At 47.2% G+C, this 18,505-nt stretch overlaps 1 protein-coding gene across 1 annotated transcript in view; it reads right to left on the reverse strand.

The window, feature by feature from the left end:
• LOC147124145 (A disintegrin and metalloproteinase with thrombospondin motifs 3-like) overlaps positions 1-18,505 on the reverse strand; it is a 463,277-nt gene that overhangs the window by 182,624 nt on the left and 262,148 nt on the right. The window contains exons 3-4 of the mRNA XM_085982801.1: positions 2,654-2,737; positions 1,492-1,648 (exon numbers count right to left, since the gene is read on the reverse strand). Coding sequence (XP_085838927.1) covers positions 1,492-1,648; positions 2,654-2,737 — 241 coding nt within the window. The remainder of the gene's footprint in view (positions 1-1,491; positions 1,649-2,653; positions 2,738-18,505) is intronic.

The following is an 18,505-nucleotide window of genomic DNA, read 5'->3' on the forward strand; positions in this document are numbered from 1 at the left end:
GGGCGGTGATTGGTGGAGCGGGCTGTTGGTCAGGATGGGTGAGGCCCCACCCCCCTCTCCCTGATCAGATTCTTTCCTTGGCCGCTGCTACCTTACTGTGTTATTAGCGGAGTGAGCAGACATTTCCTTTTACTGTGCGGCGCAGTCAGTGCAGTTTAAAGGGAACAATGATCTCTACCCATTTGCTGTTCAATACTCTATTGCAACTAATCTTCTCTTCAAAATCCTCAATCATTTTCCTTTTTCTAATTTGTCCTTGGGATGTGGGTGATGGCCCTTGTTGATCTGGGAGTGTTAAGAGTCAACCATGCAGTGAGAGACTGGAGTTGCATGTGGGCCAGAACGGGTGGGCCCAGCATGTTCCCTGCCCTGAAGGACAGAAAGTGTGAGTGTTGGGTCAGTGGTGGCACACTCGCCGCTGAGTTAGAAGGTTGAGAGCTCAAGGACCACTTCAGAGATTGGAACACATACACCGGAAATTTCAACTTTTGTGGGGACATAAAACAGGCCATATTGGGTGCTCTACACCCCATATTACCTGTTTTACACAACCACCAAAGTTGAAAATTCCTATAATCCAGGCTGAGTGGGAGCGTAGATCAGATAGTTACTCATGGCTTGGACTGTGGATCAGTAAGACAGACATATGGTTGGGAACATGACACAGATGTGTGGTTAGCAGTAGGTGTCAAGCATTAAATACAATTTGATGGAAGTGAATGATGTCAGAAGCATTATCAAAACCAAGCGGTGTGCATTGTTGCCTGATTTTAAATGTGTTTTCAGGATATGGGTGATCCTGGCATTTATTGTGCATTGCTAGTTGCCCTAAGAAGGTTCTCTTTAAACTGCTGCAGTCCTTGTGCTACTGGGGCTTGCATAGTGGTGTTAGGTAGCGAATTCCGGGATACTTCTTTGCATTATTTAACATACCCATTTTGGATTTGGTATTGGAGTTTGCATATGTCAGAGTTGCTAACAAATCTTCCTTTGTGATAACCAGATTCTGTTACTGTGGGATCAGGTCCAATTATTGTGGTGGCCAGGTCCCACCACTGTGACAAACAAGTCACCAGATTATAATCACCAGATCTAGCCATTGTGGTGACTAGGTCCTATCACTATGGTGAGCACGTCCTGACATTAGAATGACCGAAGTCCTGCAATTGTAGCGACTATGCCCTGTAATTATGGTTCCAGGTCCTGTCATTATGGTGACCAGGTCCGGTCATTGTGGGATAATGGCCTGTCATTATGGTGACCAGATCGTGTCATTATGGGACCATGTCCTGTCATTGTGGGACCAGGTTCTGCCTTGGTCGGCATAGATTTGGTTTTGCTGATGAAGTTGGGGAAAAAATGTGTGGTTTTCTTACAGGAAGTTTTAATGGAGTAGTCCATGGAAGCATTTTTTTACTGAACTGTAATTCTCTGTACAGTAAGGAACTTGTTGCTGATTTCACTATACCTGTCGGTAGCCTTATACAGTACCTTGCATACCCGCTGGACCGAAATCTTGCCTTGTTAAAAAAATGGCATGGTCGTGGTGCTCCGAGTGGTTTGGGTCTGATTTTTGCTGAGAATAGGCCCAACGGCAGACATTCTCCAAACTTCGAGATGGATTCCCTCTTTCGATCAAGCTGATGGACTGATCAGAGAGTTTGGTTTCATTAAGTTTTCATGTCCGTGTTGTAAGTACTTATTTCTTCAAAGCTGGATACATCATTCATACAAAATACCTGAGCGGTCATTTTCCAATTTCACATTCCCATGAGCGAGCCTCGCTGCCGGGAACACATATTGGAAATTTAGGCATTCTGGAATGTTCTGTCAAGTCATTCTGTACTAAAACAACTTTATTGATGTAACTTTTAAAATGCAGGTTCTATTTGGGAAACAACTACAGCGACTACACTTAAAAGGTAATTCTTTGGCCGAATGTGTTTCAGGTGTCTGTGAAGTAAGCCGAAACACCTTGAACCCACCAGTGATACACTGAATATAGAGTGCGAATTTAACCTGGCTAATACCATACTGTAATCTCGAACATCAAATGGAGCTGATGTATTGTTACTAAATGAAACTCATCTGTAGCTGAGATGTTCTGCTGCTTAAAATTAAATAAATGGCCCAGAATTTGCTGCATGGCGATATTAGTCCTAGCCAGCATAAGTTAGACCGCTGTGCTCCCCGATTCTAGAGGGGTGAATTTATGCTAAAGTTTGCTGAAGAACTGATTCGAATGTGCTGCAGCAAGCACAGTGGTGAATCAAAAGCGATGCAGCCAATGGCCTCCTCCTGTGCTATAATTGTCTATGGTTCTATAATGAGGGCAAATTTGTGAGGCTATGGTCCTACAATGGAGCCTCACTAGATATAAGTATAGTAATTAAGATGGGGCTACGTTATTCCCCGATTTTGTAACCTGCACTTGCCATGAGCAAGGCTCTGTGTTGGGAGCAGAGGCTCATAAAATAGTGCACAAAGTCTCATTTTGAAATGTAATATCCCAATATGTCGCATAAATAGCTCAAATCAGCTCACACTTTCTCATTTGTCACCTTCCTTCTAGACTATTGCTTTCTGTAACAAGTTGTGACTCGCAAATGGAAAACTCTAAAGACTGTGAACAGCTTTGACTTTAATATCTTACCTTTGCATATCCCAGCATGATCATTCGTACCAGCACGACATTCACGTGGGCTCCCAGCGATTTATCGTGGTAAATCTCATTAACCTGACAATGAAAGGAAGGGGAGAGTATTGAAGTCATTCCAATTTGTGAATTACCCAGCTGTTTCCAGGCGCTGTTGGTGTTGTTATTTTCTACTGAAATTACAGCCAAACCTCTTTCAAACAAAATACAAATCTCAGCTGTCGATCTCATTGAGGCATGAATCTCAGTTGGATCTCTCTACACAAAAGAGTTAAAAGATTCTTATTTTTTAAGTAGAGGGGTGTTTATGACTCGCCAACTCAAATATATGTGTCACTAAAACTTTATTGAATAACTAATTGATCTCCTGTGGCACTGCTCCTAGTAAATCAGAGGATTAATAATATAGGATTTTTATAGAAAGAAAGACTTGCATTTATATAGCACCTTTCACGACCACCGGACATCTGAAAGCGCTTTACAGCCAAATTAAGTACTTTTGAAGTGGAGTCACTGTTGTAATGTGGGAAACGTGGCAGCCAATTTGCACACAGCAAGGTCCCACAAACAGCAATGTGATAATGACCAGATAATCTCTTTTTGTTGTGTTGGTTGAGGGATAAATATGATACCATGAAATACTGATCTAATTATGGTTTAAGCAGTGACCTGTTGTAGTACATTGTCCCATGATGATTCCTGTCATTTTCACCCTACATCACAACTTTCTCCAGCAGTTTCCCTACTTAATTATGTGGCGGGGCCTTGGAGAGGTATACAAGGTACCAGGTGGAATAGAAAAGGTCAATCGTGAGCACTATTTCAGGATAAACTATGACTGCAGGACACAGAGACATAAATATGAACAGGTGAAAGGTAAGTCCAGATGAAGAGTGGTCAATGCTATTAATGTTCTCTATGTAGGGTAGTGAAGGCAAAGAGATAGGTGCTGTGATGTGAGACCATAGATAAGGATGAGATAGATGGGCTGAATGGCCTCCCTCATCTGTAATTATCTTTGCAAATAAAAGAGGATTTTAGTAGTAAAGAAGATGGAATTGTGCATGTATCAGGGGCAAACTACAAATATCTGAACAATACTAAAACGGAAGCTCAAATTGACCAATCTAATAAATTAGAGTATTCAAATATCAATTTAACCTGAACAGGGGAGGTCATTTAGAATCATAGATATTTACGGTACAGAAGGAGGCCATTCGGTCCATCGTGTCTGTGCTGGCCGAAAAAGAGCTATCCATCTTCATCCCACTTTCCAGCTCTTGGTCTTCGGTTATGGCACGTCAAGTGCACATCCAAGCATTTTTAAATGTAATGAGGGTCACTGCCTCTACCACCCTTTCAGGCAGTGAGTTCCAGACCCCCGCCACCCTCTGGGTGAAGAGTTCTCTTCAACTCCCCTCTAATCCTTCTACCAATTACATTAAATCTATGCCCCCTAGTTATTGACCTCTCTGCTAAGGGAAATAGGTCCCTCTTAACCATGCTATCTACACCCCTCATAATTTTATACACATCAATTAAGTCTCCCCTTAACCTCCTTCAGTGTCAGCTGTGGCTCAGTGGGTACACTCTCCCCGCTGAGTCAGAAGGTTGTGGGTTCAAATCCCGCTCCAGGGACTTGAGCATAAAACTCTAGGCTGACACTCCAGTGCAGTGCTGAGGGAGTGCTGCATGGTCGGAGGTGCCATCTTTCCCAGGAATCAGTCTGGTGAACCTTCATTGCACACTCTCTATGGCAACTATATCCTTCCTGAGGTAAGGAGACCAAAACTACACAATACTCCAGGTGTGGTCTCACCAGAGGCCTATATAATCGCAGTAAGACGTGTTTACTCTTATACACAAATCCTTTTGTAATAAAGTCCAATATTCCATTTGCTTTCCTAATAGCTTGCATATTAACTTTCAGTGATTTGTGTACAAGGACACCCAGGTCCCTCTGAACACCAACATTTCCCAATCTCTCACCATTTAAAAAATACTCTGCTTTTCTATTTTTCCTACCAAAGTGAATAACTTCACATTTCTCCACATTATATTCCATTTGCCATGTTCTTGCCCACTCACTTAGCCTGTCCATATCCCCTTGCAGCCTCTTTGCATCCTCCTCACAGCTTACATTCCCACCTAGCTTTGTATCATCAGGAAACTTGGACATATTACATTTAGTCCCCTCATCCAAATCATTGATATAGACTGTGAATAGCTGAGGCCCAAGCACTGATCCTTGTGGTACCCCACTAGTTACAGCCTGCCAACCCGAAAATGACCCGTTTATTCCTACTCTCTGTTTTCTGTCCATTAACCAAACCTTAATCCATGCTAGTGTATAACCCCCAATCCGATGAGCCCTAATTTTGTTTAATAACCTCTTGTGTGGCACCTTATCCAATATCTTCTGAAAATCCAAATACACTACATCCACTGGTTCCCCCATATCTATCCTGCTAGTTGCAGCCTCAAAAAACTCTAACAGATTTGTCAAACACGATTTCCCTTTCATAAATCCATGTTGACTCTGCCCAATCCTATTACAGGAAACTTTGTGCTATCCGGCACCCACGGGACCGAGCTGCTGCCATTGCCTAAAAAGTGCCGTACTCTCCAGAGTTAATGTTGAGAGATACGGAGCTTCTAAACACTCGGGTGTGGCCCTAAAGCTCTATAGCTGAAGCTGTTGCTATAGCTACAGACCTTGCACAGCTTGACTGTTCAAACAAAGCAAAAAAAACAAACAAAAAGAATAAAAAACGGCTGCTGATTTTTGCCGGTGGCTCCAGATTGCCGGATAGCTCACCTCCGGATAGCACAAAGTTTCCTGTATTATTTTCTAAGTGCCCTGTTACCACGTCCTTAATAATAGATTCTAGAATTTTCCCTACTACTGATGTCAGGCTAACTGGTCTATAGTTTCCCATTTTCTTTCTCCCTCCTTTCTCAAATAGTGGGGTTACATTTGCTACCTTCAAGACAGAGATCGATAAATTTTTGGGAATGAAAGGAATTAAGGGATATGGGGATAGTGCAGGAAAGTGGAGATGAGGTAAAAGATCAGCCATGATCTCATTGAATGGCAGAGCAGGCTCGAGGGGCCGAATGGCCGACTCCTGCTCCTATTTCTTTTGTTCTTATGTTCTACCAATCCACGGGAACCATTCTAGAATCTATGGAATTTTGGAAGATGACAACCTCTTTTAACAAAAACTAATTTCTTTCAGTTCCTCATTGCCTATTTTTTATGGAAAATAACAAAACTCAACCAAGGAGGCAGGCTGACGCCATGTTGCTGACTAAGTTTCGGGGTAATCCAAATTCATTGTGGAAATGAATGAAAACGCATTTAACAGGTAGCTAGATAAGCACATGAGGGAAAAAGGAATAGAAGGATATAGACTGAGATGAAGTAAGGTGGGAGGAGGCTGGTGCGGAGTATAAACACCGGCATAGACCTTTTACAATAGCAAAATACTGTGGTTGCTGGAAATCTGAAACTATAACAGAAAATGCTGGAAACACTCAGCAGGTCAAGCAGCATCATGGAGAGAGAAATAGAATTAACATTTTAGGTCGATGACCCTTCGTCAGAACCATCAGTTCTTGGCAAGGCAAGCGGCCCAAAATTCTTCTACTTAAAATGACCGAGAATATCGGGGAATTAAAAAAATGAAAGACATGCATTTATATAGCAACTTTCACGACCGCCGGATGTCCCAAAACACTTTATAGCCAATGAAGTACTTTTAAAGTGTAGTCACTATTGTAATGTGGAAAACACAGCAGCCAATTTGCGCACAGCAAGCTCCCACAAAGAGCAATGTGATAATGACCAGATAATCTGGGTTTTTCGGATGTTGATTGAGGGATAAATATTGACCAGGACACCAGGAATAATTCCCCTGCTCTTCTTCAAAATAGTGCCATAGGATCTTTACGTCTACCTGAAAGAGCAGACGGGGCCTCAGTTTAACATCTTATCCGAAAGACAGCGCCTCCAACAGTGCAGCACTCCCCTGGAGTATTCGCCTAGATTTTTATGCTCAAGTCTCTGGAGTGGGACTAGAGCCCACAACCTCCTGACTCAGAGGCGAGAGTGCTGCCCACTTTTTTTTATTATTTTATATTATACTTTATTGAACATTAAGAACATTTACAACATCGTGATCATTACATTGTATGATACAAATCAATTCCACCGCCCTGCACAGCCATTCCGCCACCACATTTTAACATCAAAACCTGAAGTTTAATTTGTCACCTGTAACATATATTAATCGATTGTACTTTAAAAATTGGTTGTAAAATACTGTCCTTAAATTCCTTTCTGAATAAAACATCCACAGAGCCTTCTAATGGTCTTTTAGCTTATATTTAAAATACTCTTAGATTGATTCTCCTCCCCTTAAAAAACAGAGCATTCCTTCTTTGCACAATCACGAATCTAGCCAAACTGAACATTAAATTGCTTGCTGCTCCGCTAGACTCTGGCAGACTCTCCTGCAATCCCCATCTCAAAATTGAGTCCCACGGGATTCCCATTCTCGCTCTTTGGTCCCCACCCAGCAAAAAAGCTTCACACAACTGTCGAACATAGTACTTAAAGTCATTTAACTGCGGACATAACACCAGTAAATGGGACAGAGTCTCATCCCGTGTCCCACACATTGGGCAGGTTGCCGCCTCCACTCGCCCAATCTTGCACAAGGCCATCATGGTAAAAATTCGGTTATGAGCCAATTTGAATCCAGTTCAATCCATTCTGGGCATTTAAAATTCGCCCACACTCCCTTCCAAATCCTGTTGAAGTCCAGCTGTGGGTATATACTCTGCCAAAACTCCTGACCAGCAGGTGTCTTGAATCTCCATTCGCTGAATACCTCATAGAAATCTCGAGTATTACAGTTGTCAAATTGGACTAACTCTCCCCCTTTCTCCAGTACAAAGCTTGGAAAAGCAGGACGCATTTTACTTCCTTTGGAGATTTCCGCATTTATTTCTTCCATCCAATCCTGTGGCATTGCCCTCACAATCTTCTCATACATGATTCCTATTGCTTTTCCTTCTACCTCCTGATCCTCCTCCCACACCATGTCCCTCACTATCGCTTCCGGCAACCAACCTGGAATCACCTCGTATAATACATCTTTCACCGATATAATCCCAGCTTTTATAAAAGCTTGATTAAGTAAAACCTCTCCTTCGATGTTGACCCACCTGTTCAAAAATAAGGGCTGTTCTAAAAATTCCTCAGCCCCCTTTGGCATAAACTGCACACTTTTTAAAAATTGAGCCCAAGTCTCTACAACCCCCTTATAAAACCTAGGGAGAAGCTTAATCAATTTCAAAAACATATTATTGTATTCCATATACAAGATCCCCTGCCCTCCTATCCCACTTCATTTAAAAAAATGCTCAAAACAACTCTTCCAAAAATTTGAATTTGACTTCTGAAGAAATCTCTTCACCCATTTGATTCTAAAGGATTTTTTCTTCAAATCAATATCTGGGAAGTTGAGTCCTCCCTGATTTCTCCGTCCAATGATGGTATTGTAAGCCACCAAGGCTGGTTTCCCTTCCCATAAAAACCTCACACAAGCCTCTCGGATGGACTTTTCTGCCCACTCAGGAGTATCCTCCACCGTCAATAAGTACGATAGCTTAGATAGCAGGAGAGCAGACACCACTGTCGCTCATCTTGCACTTTCAACCACCTTCTTTCACATCTTCCCAAAATCTTTTTAATTTTCATAACCTTCGGTTCCCAATTTAATCGATCCACTTCATCCCTGTCTTTCTTGCACCCCATATGCACCCCCAGAACTTCCAAAACCTCCACCACCTTAAAGGGACATTCCCCCAACCATTCCCCCTACCCCTCCCTGCAACCAGGCATTGGGACTTACTATAATTCACTCTGGCACCTGAAGCTCTACAATATTCCTCCACTACCTCCATAGCTTTCCTCACTGGCTCCCCATTTCTCAATGTTAAGGTTGTGTCATCTGCATATTGGTGTATCACCGACACCAGCCTGGGTACCACAATCCCAACTACACCTTGTTTCTATCGCATTATGTAACCTAATGGTTCTGCTACCAATGTGTACAGCAGTGGGGACAGGGGACAACCCTGTCTCACTGATCTCTGTATCGGAAAATACTTAGATAAAAAACCATTACATTTAACGCAGCTAAATATGTTTGAATAAAAAATCCTTATCCACTGAATGAAATTTTCCTTGAAACCAAATGCTTCCAAAACCTTCAATAAAAACTCATGAGAGACCCTATCAAAGGCTTTCTCTTGATCTATCTTTAATACATAAGCCTCCCTCCCACTCTCTTCCATGAGCTCTATCGCATCTCGGATTGAGACCACAGAGTCTGCGATGTCCCGGCCTATGACTCCATAGGACTGAGAGGGCCAAACTATCTCCAGTAACACCTCCTTCAAACGATTTGCCATAACCCTCGCCAAGATCTTATAATCCACATTTAATAGTGTGATGGGCCTCCAATTCTTCAGATCCCGTCTATCCCCTTTATTTTTATAGATAGATGGGGCCAGGCTTCCCTCAATTTTAATTTCCTTAAAAACTTCTAAGAGCAATGGACTTAAAATCTCAAAAAATTCCTTATAAGGTTCTGCACTTAGTCCATTGGACCCTGGGCTTTCCCCCCTCTTCATTCCACTTATTGCTATTTTTATTTCCGCTAATCCTACTTCATCACACATGCTTCTCTCATCCTCCTTTAAACACTTTTCAATAAAAGCAGTAACCTTCTCCATCTCCAAATTGGAAATGTCTTCTTTTGTATATAGCTCTTGATAAAAGCTGCTAGCCGCCTCCAAAATCTCCTCACTTTCATGAATGATCTTCTCCCCAACCTTCAACTCCTCAATTAATGATAATCTCTGTCGCAGCTTCTCTTGCTCTAGAAAATATCTAGTGCATCTTTCGCCCTCCAATGCATCTCTAGCCTTTGCACGGAGAATGGCCCCCTTGCATTTTTCAGCTTGCAATAATTCCCACTCTTCTTTTAGCACCCGGAACTTAGTCTCAGCTCCCTTAACCCCTCCGTCAACTGCTTTACAGACATCCGTAAACCTTTTGTTTATATTCTGTTCTCGATGCCGGTTAGCTGCTGCCCTCTTTTTCCCATAACGTACCGAAAAAACTTTTACCTCATATTTGAAACTGTCCCACCAAACTCTTCTTTCTTTCAAGAACAAAAGTTCCTTCTGAGCATTCTTTATTATATTTATAATCCCTTCTTTACAAGCACTTTCTTTCAGGTATTGATTGTTTAAAATCCACACCCCTGAACCGATCTTAACTCTGCTGTTCCTAATTCTAAGAACCAAAGTCGAGTGATCACTAAAAAATACTTTTTTATAATAAATCTCCATCACCTCTGAACTTAACCCTTCCCGCATTAACACAAAATCTATTCAGCTCTGTTTTAAAACATCACCCACCCAACCTGCTCTGGAGAACTCCCTTTTTGTGGGGTTCCGGTCCCTCCATAAGTCTCTCAAATTTAAATTTGCCATCATTTTTATAATCATCCCTCTGGAGTTATCCTCTTTAAAGGTCATCTGGGCTGAAATGTCCATCCAAGATAAAAATACATTAAAATCCCCCACTATACAAGGATTTTCCACCTCTGCCACTTCAGTGAATAACCCCCGAAAAAACTCGCGACGCTTGCAATGGTCGTTCGGTGCACAGATATTAAAAAGATCACAATTAAATCCCTCCAATTTTACCCTTAGCCGTAAAAATCTCCCCTCAGTGTCCTTGTCCACCAAGGCAGCGTTCTCTTCTATGGACGGACTCACCAAAACAGCCACCCCTCTACGGTTATTGTTTGCAAAACTTGCAAACACCTCTCCCTTCCAAACCTTCTGAACTCTTTCTAGAATATCCTCATCCCAAAAGGTTTCTTGCAGACACAACAAGTCCGTGCCTTTAAAACCCTGCAACAACTGCTGCAATTTCTTCTCACCCCTCAGTCCGTTCACATTGATCGAGACCAATGTAATCATGGCTCCAAAGAAGGGAAGTATGCCCAATAATCTCCCCATCATTTAATCTCTGGCTCTTCCCTCCTCTCATGCTCCTTCTCAACTTTTCGGGCAGCTGTTGCTTTTTCTTGCAGCCTCCGGCTCTTTTTCCCCTCCTGTTTGACCCCTCCCTGCTGTTTCAGCCTCTTCCTTGCCTTAAGTTTGGACCCAGGAGCTACCCTTTCTCCCTCCTTCTGCCCCTCACTAACCTTTCCCTTTCCACATGATGCCACCCCATCCTCGACTTCCATGTCTCTGTCCCCCTCTAATTCCTCACACTCAAGCTCTTCTGCAACCCCCTGTGCCTGCTCCCCGTCAGATACATAATCCTGCTCCCCGTCAGATACTTCATCTCCCACAGAGAGTCTTCCTGCTATCACAGAATCACAGAATCCCCACAGTGCAGATAGAGGCCATTTCGGCCCATTGAGCCTGCACCGACACATATCCCACCCAATCCCCGTAACCCCTACACCAACACCAACACATATCCCACCCTATCCCCGTAACCCCACGTATTTAATCCCCCTAACACTAAGGGTCAATTTATCATAGCCAATCAACCTAACTCGCACATCTTTGGACTGTGGGAGGAAACCGGAGCACCCGGAGGAAACCCACGCAAACATCGCAGTTTCTACCACTGTGCCGCCCCCTTCGACCACGTCTCTACCTCTGACCCTTGCACCTTGTGTGGTAAACCACTTTTATCGTTCACTATCGTTACACTATGGTTATCACTGTTATATCGTTACACTATGGTTATCACTGTTTACACTGTTGTATCACTACACGAGGTCGCCTCCTGTCACGCTGTTATACCTGGGCTGACCACTGCTGACTCCGCCCATGGCTCCACCTACCTGCCCAGGTATAAAGGTGGTCGACTGGCTGGTATTCCTCCTTGTTGGATCCGATCACCCACGAGGGTGGGCTCTGTTATTTAGCCAATAAAAACCTACAGTTACTTTCTTAACTCGTCGCTTTTCATTGGATGAATTGATAGGTATATCAATTTTATTGGCTAAATTTTAAAAATGTCTAATGACCTGTCAGACCAGCCAGACGCCCAGCTACAACAGCCACAGCAGCTGGCCTGGCTGCGAGCCCTCCGACCGCCGTACCTGGATCTAAACCCACAGGCAGCAAACTCAGCCCTCAACTTCAAACACTGGCTGAGCTGTTTCGAATCCTACCTGGGAGAATCCGGCGTGCCTCAGAGATCCAAACTAAGTGTTCTGACCGCCCAAGTGAGCCCTAAAGTATTCGCACTCATACAGGACCTTACTACATACGAGGCCGCCATCAACCTGCTGAAACAGCAGTACCGGAGCCCGGTAAATTCTATGTATGCCAGACATCTCCTAAGATCCCGCCCGCAACAGCCAGGAGAGTCTGTAGACGAATTTTTACGGGCACTACAAACACTCGGCAGGGACTGTGATTTTAAAGCGGTAACGGCTGCAGAAAATACTGAAGAGAATATCCGCGATGCCTTCGTGAAAGGCCTTCGGTCCGACTACTCACTGCAAAGACTGCTCGAATCAAAGGACCTCGACCTGAACACAGCTGCAGCCCTCGCTCGCTCTCTGGAAGTGGCCCATCGGGACCTCGAGGCGTATTCCAGGTACTGTACTGCGCGACCCTGGGACTCGGGCCCGACCCTGACCGCAGTACCCCTCGCACCGCCGCCTCTGGGACCTACCTCAGCGTCGGTGTCCAGGACCCGATCGGGACCGCCACCCCCGGTACCGGCTGCGACATCGGAGCCCCGCGATCGGGCCGCCGGCTGCTTTTTCTGTGGCCAGGCGAAACACCCAAGGGCGCGCTGCCCTGCAAGAAACGCGACCTGCTCCGACTGCCATAAGGAAGGCCACTTCGCGAAGGCCTGCAGGGGGAGAGCCACAGACGCAAGCAGTGCCTCATGCGAGTTGTGGGGGCGGCCATCTTTCATCAAGGCCACAGATGCCAGTATCCCCTCGTGTGAGTCGTGGGGGCGGCCATCTTTGATCAAGGCCACCGACGCCAGCAGTGCCTCATGTGAGTTGTGGGGGCGGCCATCTTCTCCGCCATTTTATTCAACCTCGTGGGCGCCGCCATTTTGTCCACCACACTCGACCGCCACCTTGTCGCCAGACCCGACCACCGCCTCACCCGCAGACTACAGCAGCTCGCTCAACCATACACTAGCCTCCGTCACACTGGACCAAGCTCGCCCGCATCACCTGTCCAAGTCCATGATGGACATCAAAGTAAACGGCCACGCCACGACCTGCCTGTTCGACAGCGGAAGCACGGAGAGTTTCATACATCCAGACACGGTGAGCCACTACTCCCTCACTGTCCGGCCAACGCGCAACCGGATCTCGATGGCGTCGAGGTCCCATTCTACAGACATCAGCAGCTACTGTGTTGTGACCCTGTCGGTTAGGGGCACGGAGTATAAAGATTTTAAACTCCTCGTCCTGCCCCAGCTCTGCGCTGCCGTCCTACTAGGGCTGGACTTCTAATCCCACCTGCAAAGTGTCACTTTGGCATACGGTGGACCCCTCCCCCCACTCACAGTCGACAACCAGCAGCCTTTAAACCGCCCACCGCATACCACCTGTGGCCTATCCACCCTCAAGGTCCCGCCCCCCTCCCTGTTCGCTAACCTCACCCACGACTGTAAACCCGTCGCCACCAAGAGCAGGCGGTACAGCGCCGGGGACAGAGCTTTTATTAGCTCTGAGGTGCAGCGTCTCCTGAAGGAGGGCATCATCGAGAGGAGCAACAGCCCCTGGCGTGCCCAGGTCGTAGTCGTTAAGACCGGTGATAAAAACCGCCTGGTCATCGACTACAGCCAAACCATAAACCGGTACACCCAGCTGGACGCATACCCCCTCCCCCGCATATCTGATATGGTCAATCAGATTGCACAGTACCGGGTATTCTCCACCATCGACCTTAAGTCGGCCTATCACCAACTCCCTATCCGCCCTGAGGACCGCCAGTATACAGCCTTCGAGGCGAATGGCTGCCTCTACCACTTCCTTAGGGTTCCCTTCGGCGTCACTAACGGGGTTTCGGTCTTCCAAAGGGAGATGGACCGGATGGTTGACCAGAACGGGCTGCACGCCACGTTCCCCTATCTAGATAACGTCACCATCTGCGGCCACGACCGGCAGGACCACGATGTTAACCTGGAAAGATTCCTCCGTACGGCCCAATGGCTGAACCTCACCTACAATAAGGAGAAATGTGTGTTTAACACCTCGCGCCTTGCCATCCTCGGCTGCGTAGTAGAGAACGGAGTCATCGGCCCCGACCCCGAAAGAATGCGACCCCTCATGGAGCTTCACCTCCCCCACTGTCCAAAGGCGCTGAAGAGAACCCTGGGGCTCTTCGCCTACTATGCCCAATGGGTGCCAAATTATGCGGACAAAGCCAGACCCCTCATGAAGTCCACCTCCTTCCCCCTGATGGCAGAAGCGTGCGCAGCCTTCTCCCTCATTAAGGGAGACATTGCTAAGGCCACTATGCACGCGGTGGATGAGTCTATCCCTTTCCAAGTGGAGAGCGATGCATCCGACTTCGCCCTAGCCGCAACCCTCAACCAGGAGGGGAGACCAGTGGCCTTCTTCTCAAGGACCCTCCAGGGCCCTGAGATCCGACACTCTTCGGTCGAGAAGGAGGCCCAGGCAATCGTGGAGGCTGTACGACGCTGGAGGCATTACCTGGCAGGCAAACGATTTACCCTCCTCACCGACCAGCGTTCGGTCGCTTTTATGTTTAATAACAAACTGAGGGGCAAAATCAAGAACGACAAGATCTTGAGGTGGAGAATCGAGCTCTCCACCTATGATTATGATATCTTGTACCGGCCTGGTAAACTGAACGAACCCCCAGATGCTCTATCACGAAGTACATGCGCCAACGTGCAAACTGATAGACTGCAGACCCTCCACAACGACCTCTGCCACCCCGGGGTCACCAGACTGTACCACTTCATTAAGGCCCACAACCTGCCCTACTCCATCGAGGAGGTCAGGACCATGACCAGGAACTGCCAAACCTGTGCCGAATGCAAACCGCATTTCTTTAGGCCGGACAGAGCAAGCCTGATCAAGGCCACCCGCCCCTTCGAGCGCTTGAGCATCGATTTTGAGGGGCCCCTCCCGTCCTCTGACCGCAATGTGTACTTCCTCAACATTATTGATGAGTACTCCCGTTTCCCCTTTGCCTTCCCCTGCCCAGACATGACCAGCACCACGGTCATCAAATGCCTGAACGACCTCTTCGCCTTGTTCGGGTTCCCGAACTATATACATAGCGACCGGGGCTCCTCCTTCATGAGCGAGGAACTTCGCCAGTTCCTATTAGCGAGAGGTATCGCTGCAAGCAGGACCACCAGCTACAACCCCCGAGGGAACGGCCAGGTGGAAAGAGAAAACGCGACTGTCTGGAAGGCCGTTCTCTTAGCCTTAAAGTCTAAGGGCCTCCCAACCTCTCGCTGGCAGGAAGTCCTCCCGGCAGCGCTGCATTCCATCCGGTCACTGCTTTGCACTGCCATTAACGCCACCCCCCATGAACGAATGTTTGTTTTCCCCAGGAAGTCGACTACGGGAACCACGCTGCCAACTTGGCTGACTCCTCCGGGGCCCGTCTTGCTGCGAAAGCATGTGAGGGCCCATAAAACGGACCCCCTGGTCGAGAGGGTGGACCTCCTGCACGCCAACCCTGTATGCCTATGTGGCATACCCAGACGGGCGGGAGGACACAGTCTCCTTACGAGACCATGCACCCTCGGGCACCCCTGAGACACCACCGTTACCCCCCACCACCCCCCCAAATCCAGCCCAGGTAGACGGCATGCCGGAACCCCACGAGCCTTCGTTGACCACGCAGACACCAGCATTAACACCGGATACTGCAACACCGCCGCCGCGCCGATCAGAAAGACTTACGAGGCCTCCGGACAGACTGACATACCCGAACTGGTAGTACACTTCACCCCGCCGGACTCAAATCTAAACAAGGGGTGAATGTGGTAAACCACTTTTATCGTTCACTATCGTTACACTATGGTTATCACTGTTATATCGTTACACTATGGTTATCACTGTTTACACTGTTGTATCGCTACACGAGGTCGCCTCCTGTCACGCTGTTATACCTGGGCTGACCACTGCTGACTCCGCCCATGGCTCCACCTACCTGCCCAGGTATAAAGGTGGTCGACTGGCTGGTATTCCTCCTTGTTGGATCCGATCACCCACGAGGGTGGGCTCTGTTATTTAGCCAATAAAAACCTATAGTTACTTTCTTAACTCGTCGCTTTTCATTGGATGAATTGATAGGTATATCACCTTGTTCCCTCACTCCATGGGACAATGGCGCACCTAAGTTGTTCCTTTCTGACGTCTCTATCTCACCAATCCCATTCTGCTGTCCCTTTAAGGCTCCTGCCTCTTGCACCCTCTCCCCGCCCTGCCCCCTCCCGCTCACCAAAATATCCGACTCCCCGCCTCTCCCCGGAGCACTCACTTCCACCACACACACCGCTCCTGCCTCCTCTCCCCCCGCAGACACCAGACTCCCCAGGGGGAGCCAAACTGCACTAAGGCTCGAGTCTGCACTTGACCCTCGCTGCCCGCTGCTGTCTTTGTTCCCCTCCATAGCACTCGCCGTGTTTTCCGCCATCTCCATCTCGATCTCCGCTCCGCCAACCTCTGCCTCTTCCTGTGCTCCTTTTTCCTTCATTTTACCGGCTGTGTCCTCCGACTGCACCGCACCTCCGGCCGTTCCACACTCCTCTCCTGCTCCTTCTCCCATCTCCTCATCACTCATTTCGCTCCCTTCTGCCACACACTCACAGCAGGTGGGGCCTTTACGACACACCCCACAGCTCTCCGCCTTGCAGCTCCGCGCGATATGTCCCGACTCACCGCAATTGTAACAATACAAATCAGGACAGTTTCTTACGAGATGGTCATGTCCCAGACAATAGTAACACACCTTTACTTGGTTATCGTGCAGCACACGAAAGTACTGTACTCCTTCCAGTGTCTCGAACTTCATACTGTAAAGCAAAGACCTCACCCACTCTGGGAACCGCACCTTTACATATCGGGTTCCATCTGCTACCCGTGTACTCGGATAGTACCTCCTCTTTATTTCGGAACAGATTTTAATGTCCCACGACTCCAACTTTTTGCTCAGCACTTCGTCCTCGATGTACACAGGCAAGTTCAAAAATGAAACCACCACCTCCTCTGAATATAGCAGAGTCACCTCCAAAAATAACTCCCCAACTTTCAGACTGAGCAGCAGTTTTTCCACCTCCTCACGGCCACTGACCGTCACCTCAAATCCCACATTTGGTTTTGGTCGGCAGGCAAAACAGCTTCCCTCACCACAGTCCTCATGAACCGCCTGGATTATATCCCAGGCTCGAATCTTCTTATCTTCACATTGCACCACCACCGTATTTTCTTTACCAAACCTCCTGAGGTCCCGGCCCAAATCTTTGGGCCTTTTTTTTCCCCTTCCCACCACAGTTTCTTCCCTAATAAAATTCCTCTCGGGAATATTGTCCTCTGAGGGGCCCGGCACTCTGGACCCCTCAGCAGCCATCTGGCTGTTTTTTGTGGGCCAAAAAGGCCCTAAAACCTGAAAACAACACCCCAAAACCCTCCACCAACTTTTTACAAAACGTCCTCCAACACCCAGCTGCAACTAGGCAACCAGTCACACCTGGCTCACTCCTAGCCCCTCCCACCTAGAGAGTGCTACCCACTGAGCCACAGCTGACACTGTACAAGTCTGACTACTCATTCTGCGTTCTTTAGTTCTTCTATTTCTGAACTGGCTGACATCACATAGATCTCTGAAACAAGACCTGAAAGATTCGACTGAAAGACATCCTCTGATGCCGAATTCAAATGCTGGGGCTGTTTGCTTTTAGTGAACCTTGAAAAGCGTAAACCTCTGTACTGATGGAAGATGTTTATATCTACATATTCTGCTGTATCATGCATACTTAACACTTAATGACCTAGAAATTGGGAAATGCTGGAAACCTGCCGGTAACATTTGTGGCCAAGAGCGCGCAGGCAGTACCGGCATTTTGGTACTGCCTGCTCATTATCATCAGTGTGGCGGTGATTTGCTAGTGCAACTCGATCTTTGCAGCACTAATCTCAGAAAGAAAGAAAGACTTATATTTATCTTCTTCTTCTTAGGCAGTCCCTCGGAACCGAGGATGACTTGCTTCCACACTAAAAATGAGTTCTCATATGATTGATGAGTCCAATGCGGGACCTACAGTCTCTGTCACAGGTGGGGCAGAAGGTGGTTGAAGGGGCGGGTGGGTGGGTTGCTTGGGTTGACGTGCGCTCCTTGCGCTGCCTGTGCTTGGCTTCCGTTTGCTCCTGGTGAAGAGACTCGAGGTGTTCGGCGCCTTCCCGGATGCTTCTCCTCCACTTTGTGCGGCCTTGGGTCAGGGATTCCCAGGTGTCGGTGGGGATGTTGCACTTTTTCAAGGAGGCTTTGAGGGTGTCCTTGAAGCGATTCCTCTGCCCATCTTCGGCTCTCTTGTCGTGTCGGAGCTCCGAGTAGAGCACTTGTTTTGGCAGTCTCATATCGGGCATGCGGACGATGTGACCCGTCCATCGGAGCTGATTGAGTGTGGTCAAAGCTTCGATGCTGTGGACGTTGGCCTGAGCGAGAACACTGACGTTGGTGTGCCTATCCTGCCAATAGATTTGCAAGATCTTGCGGAGG

This window comes from Somniosus microcephalus, chromosome 1, assembly GCF_052327205.1.
Source record: "Somniosus microcephalus isolate GS21.2 chromosome 1, FLI_Smic_1.0, whole genome shotgun sequence".
NCBI lineage: Eukaryota > Metazoa > Chordata > Chondrichthyes > Squaliformes > Somniosidae > Somniosus > Somniosus microcephalus.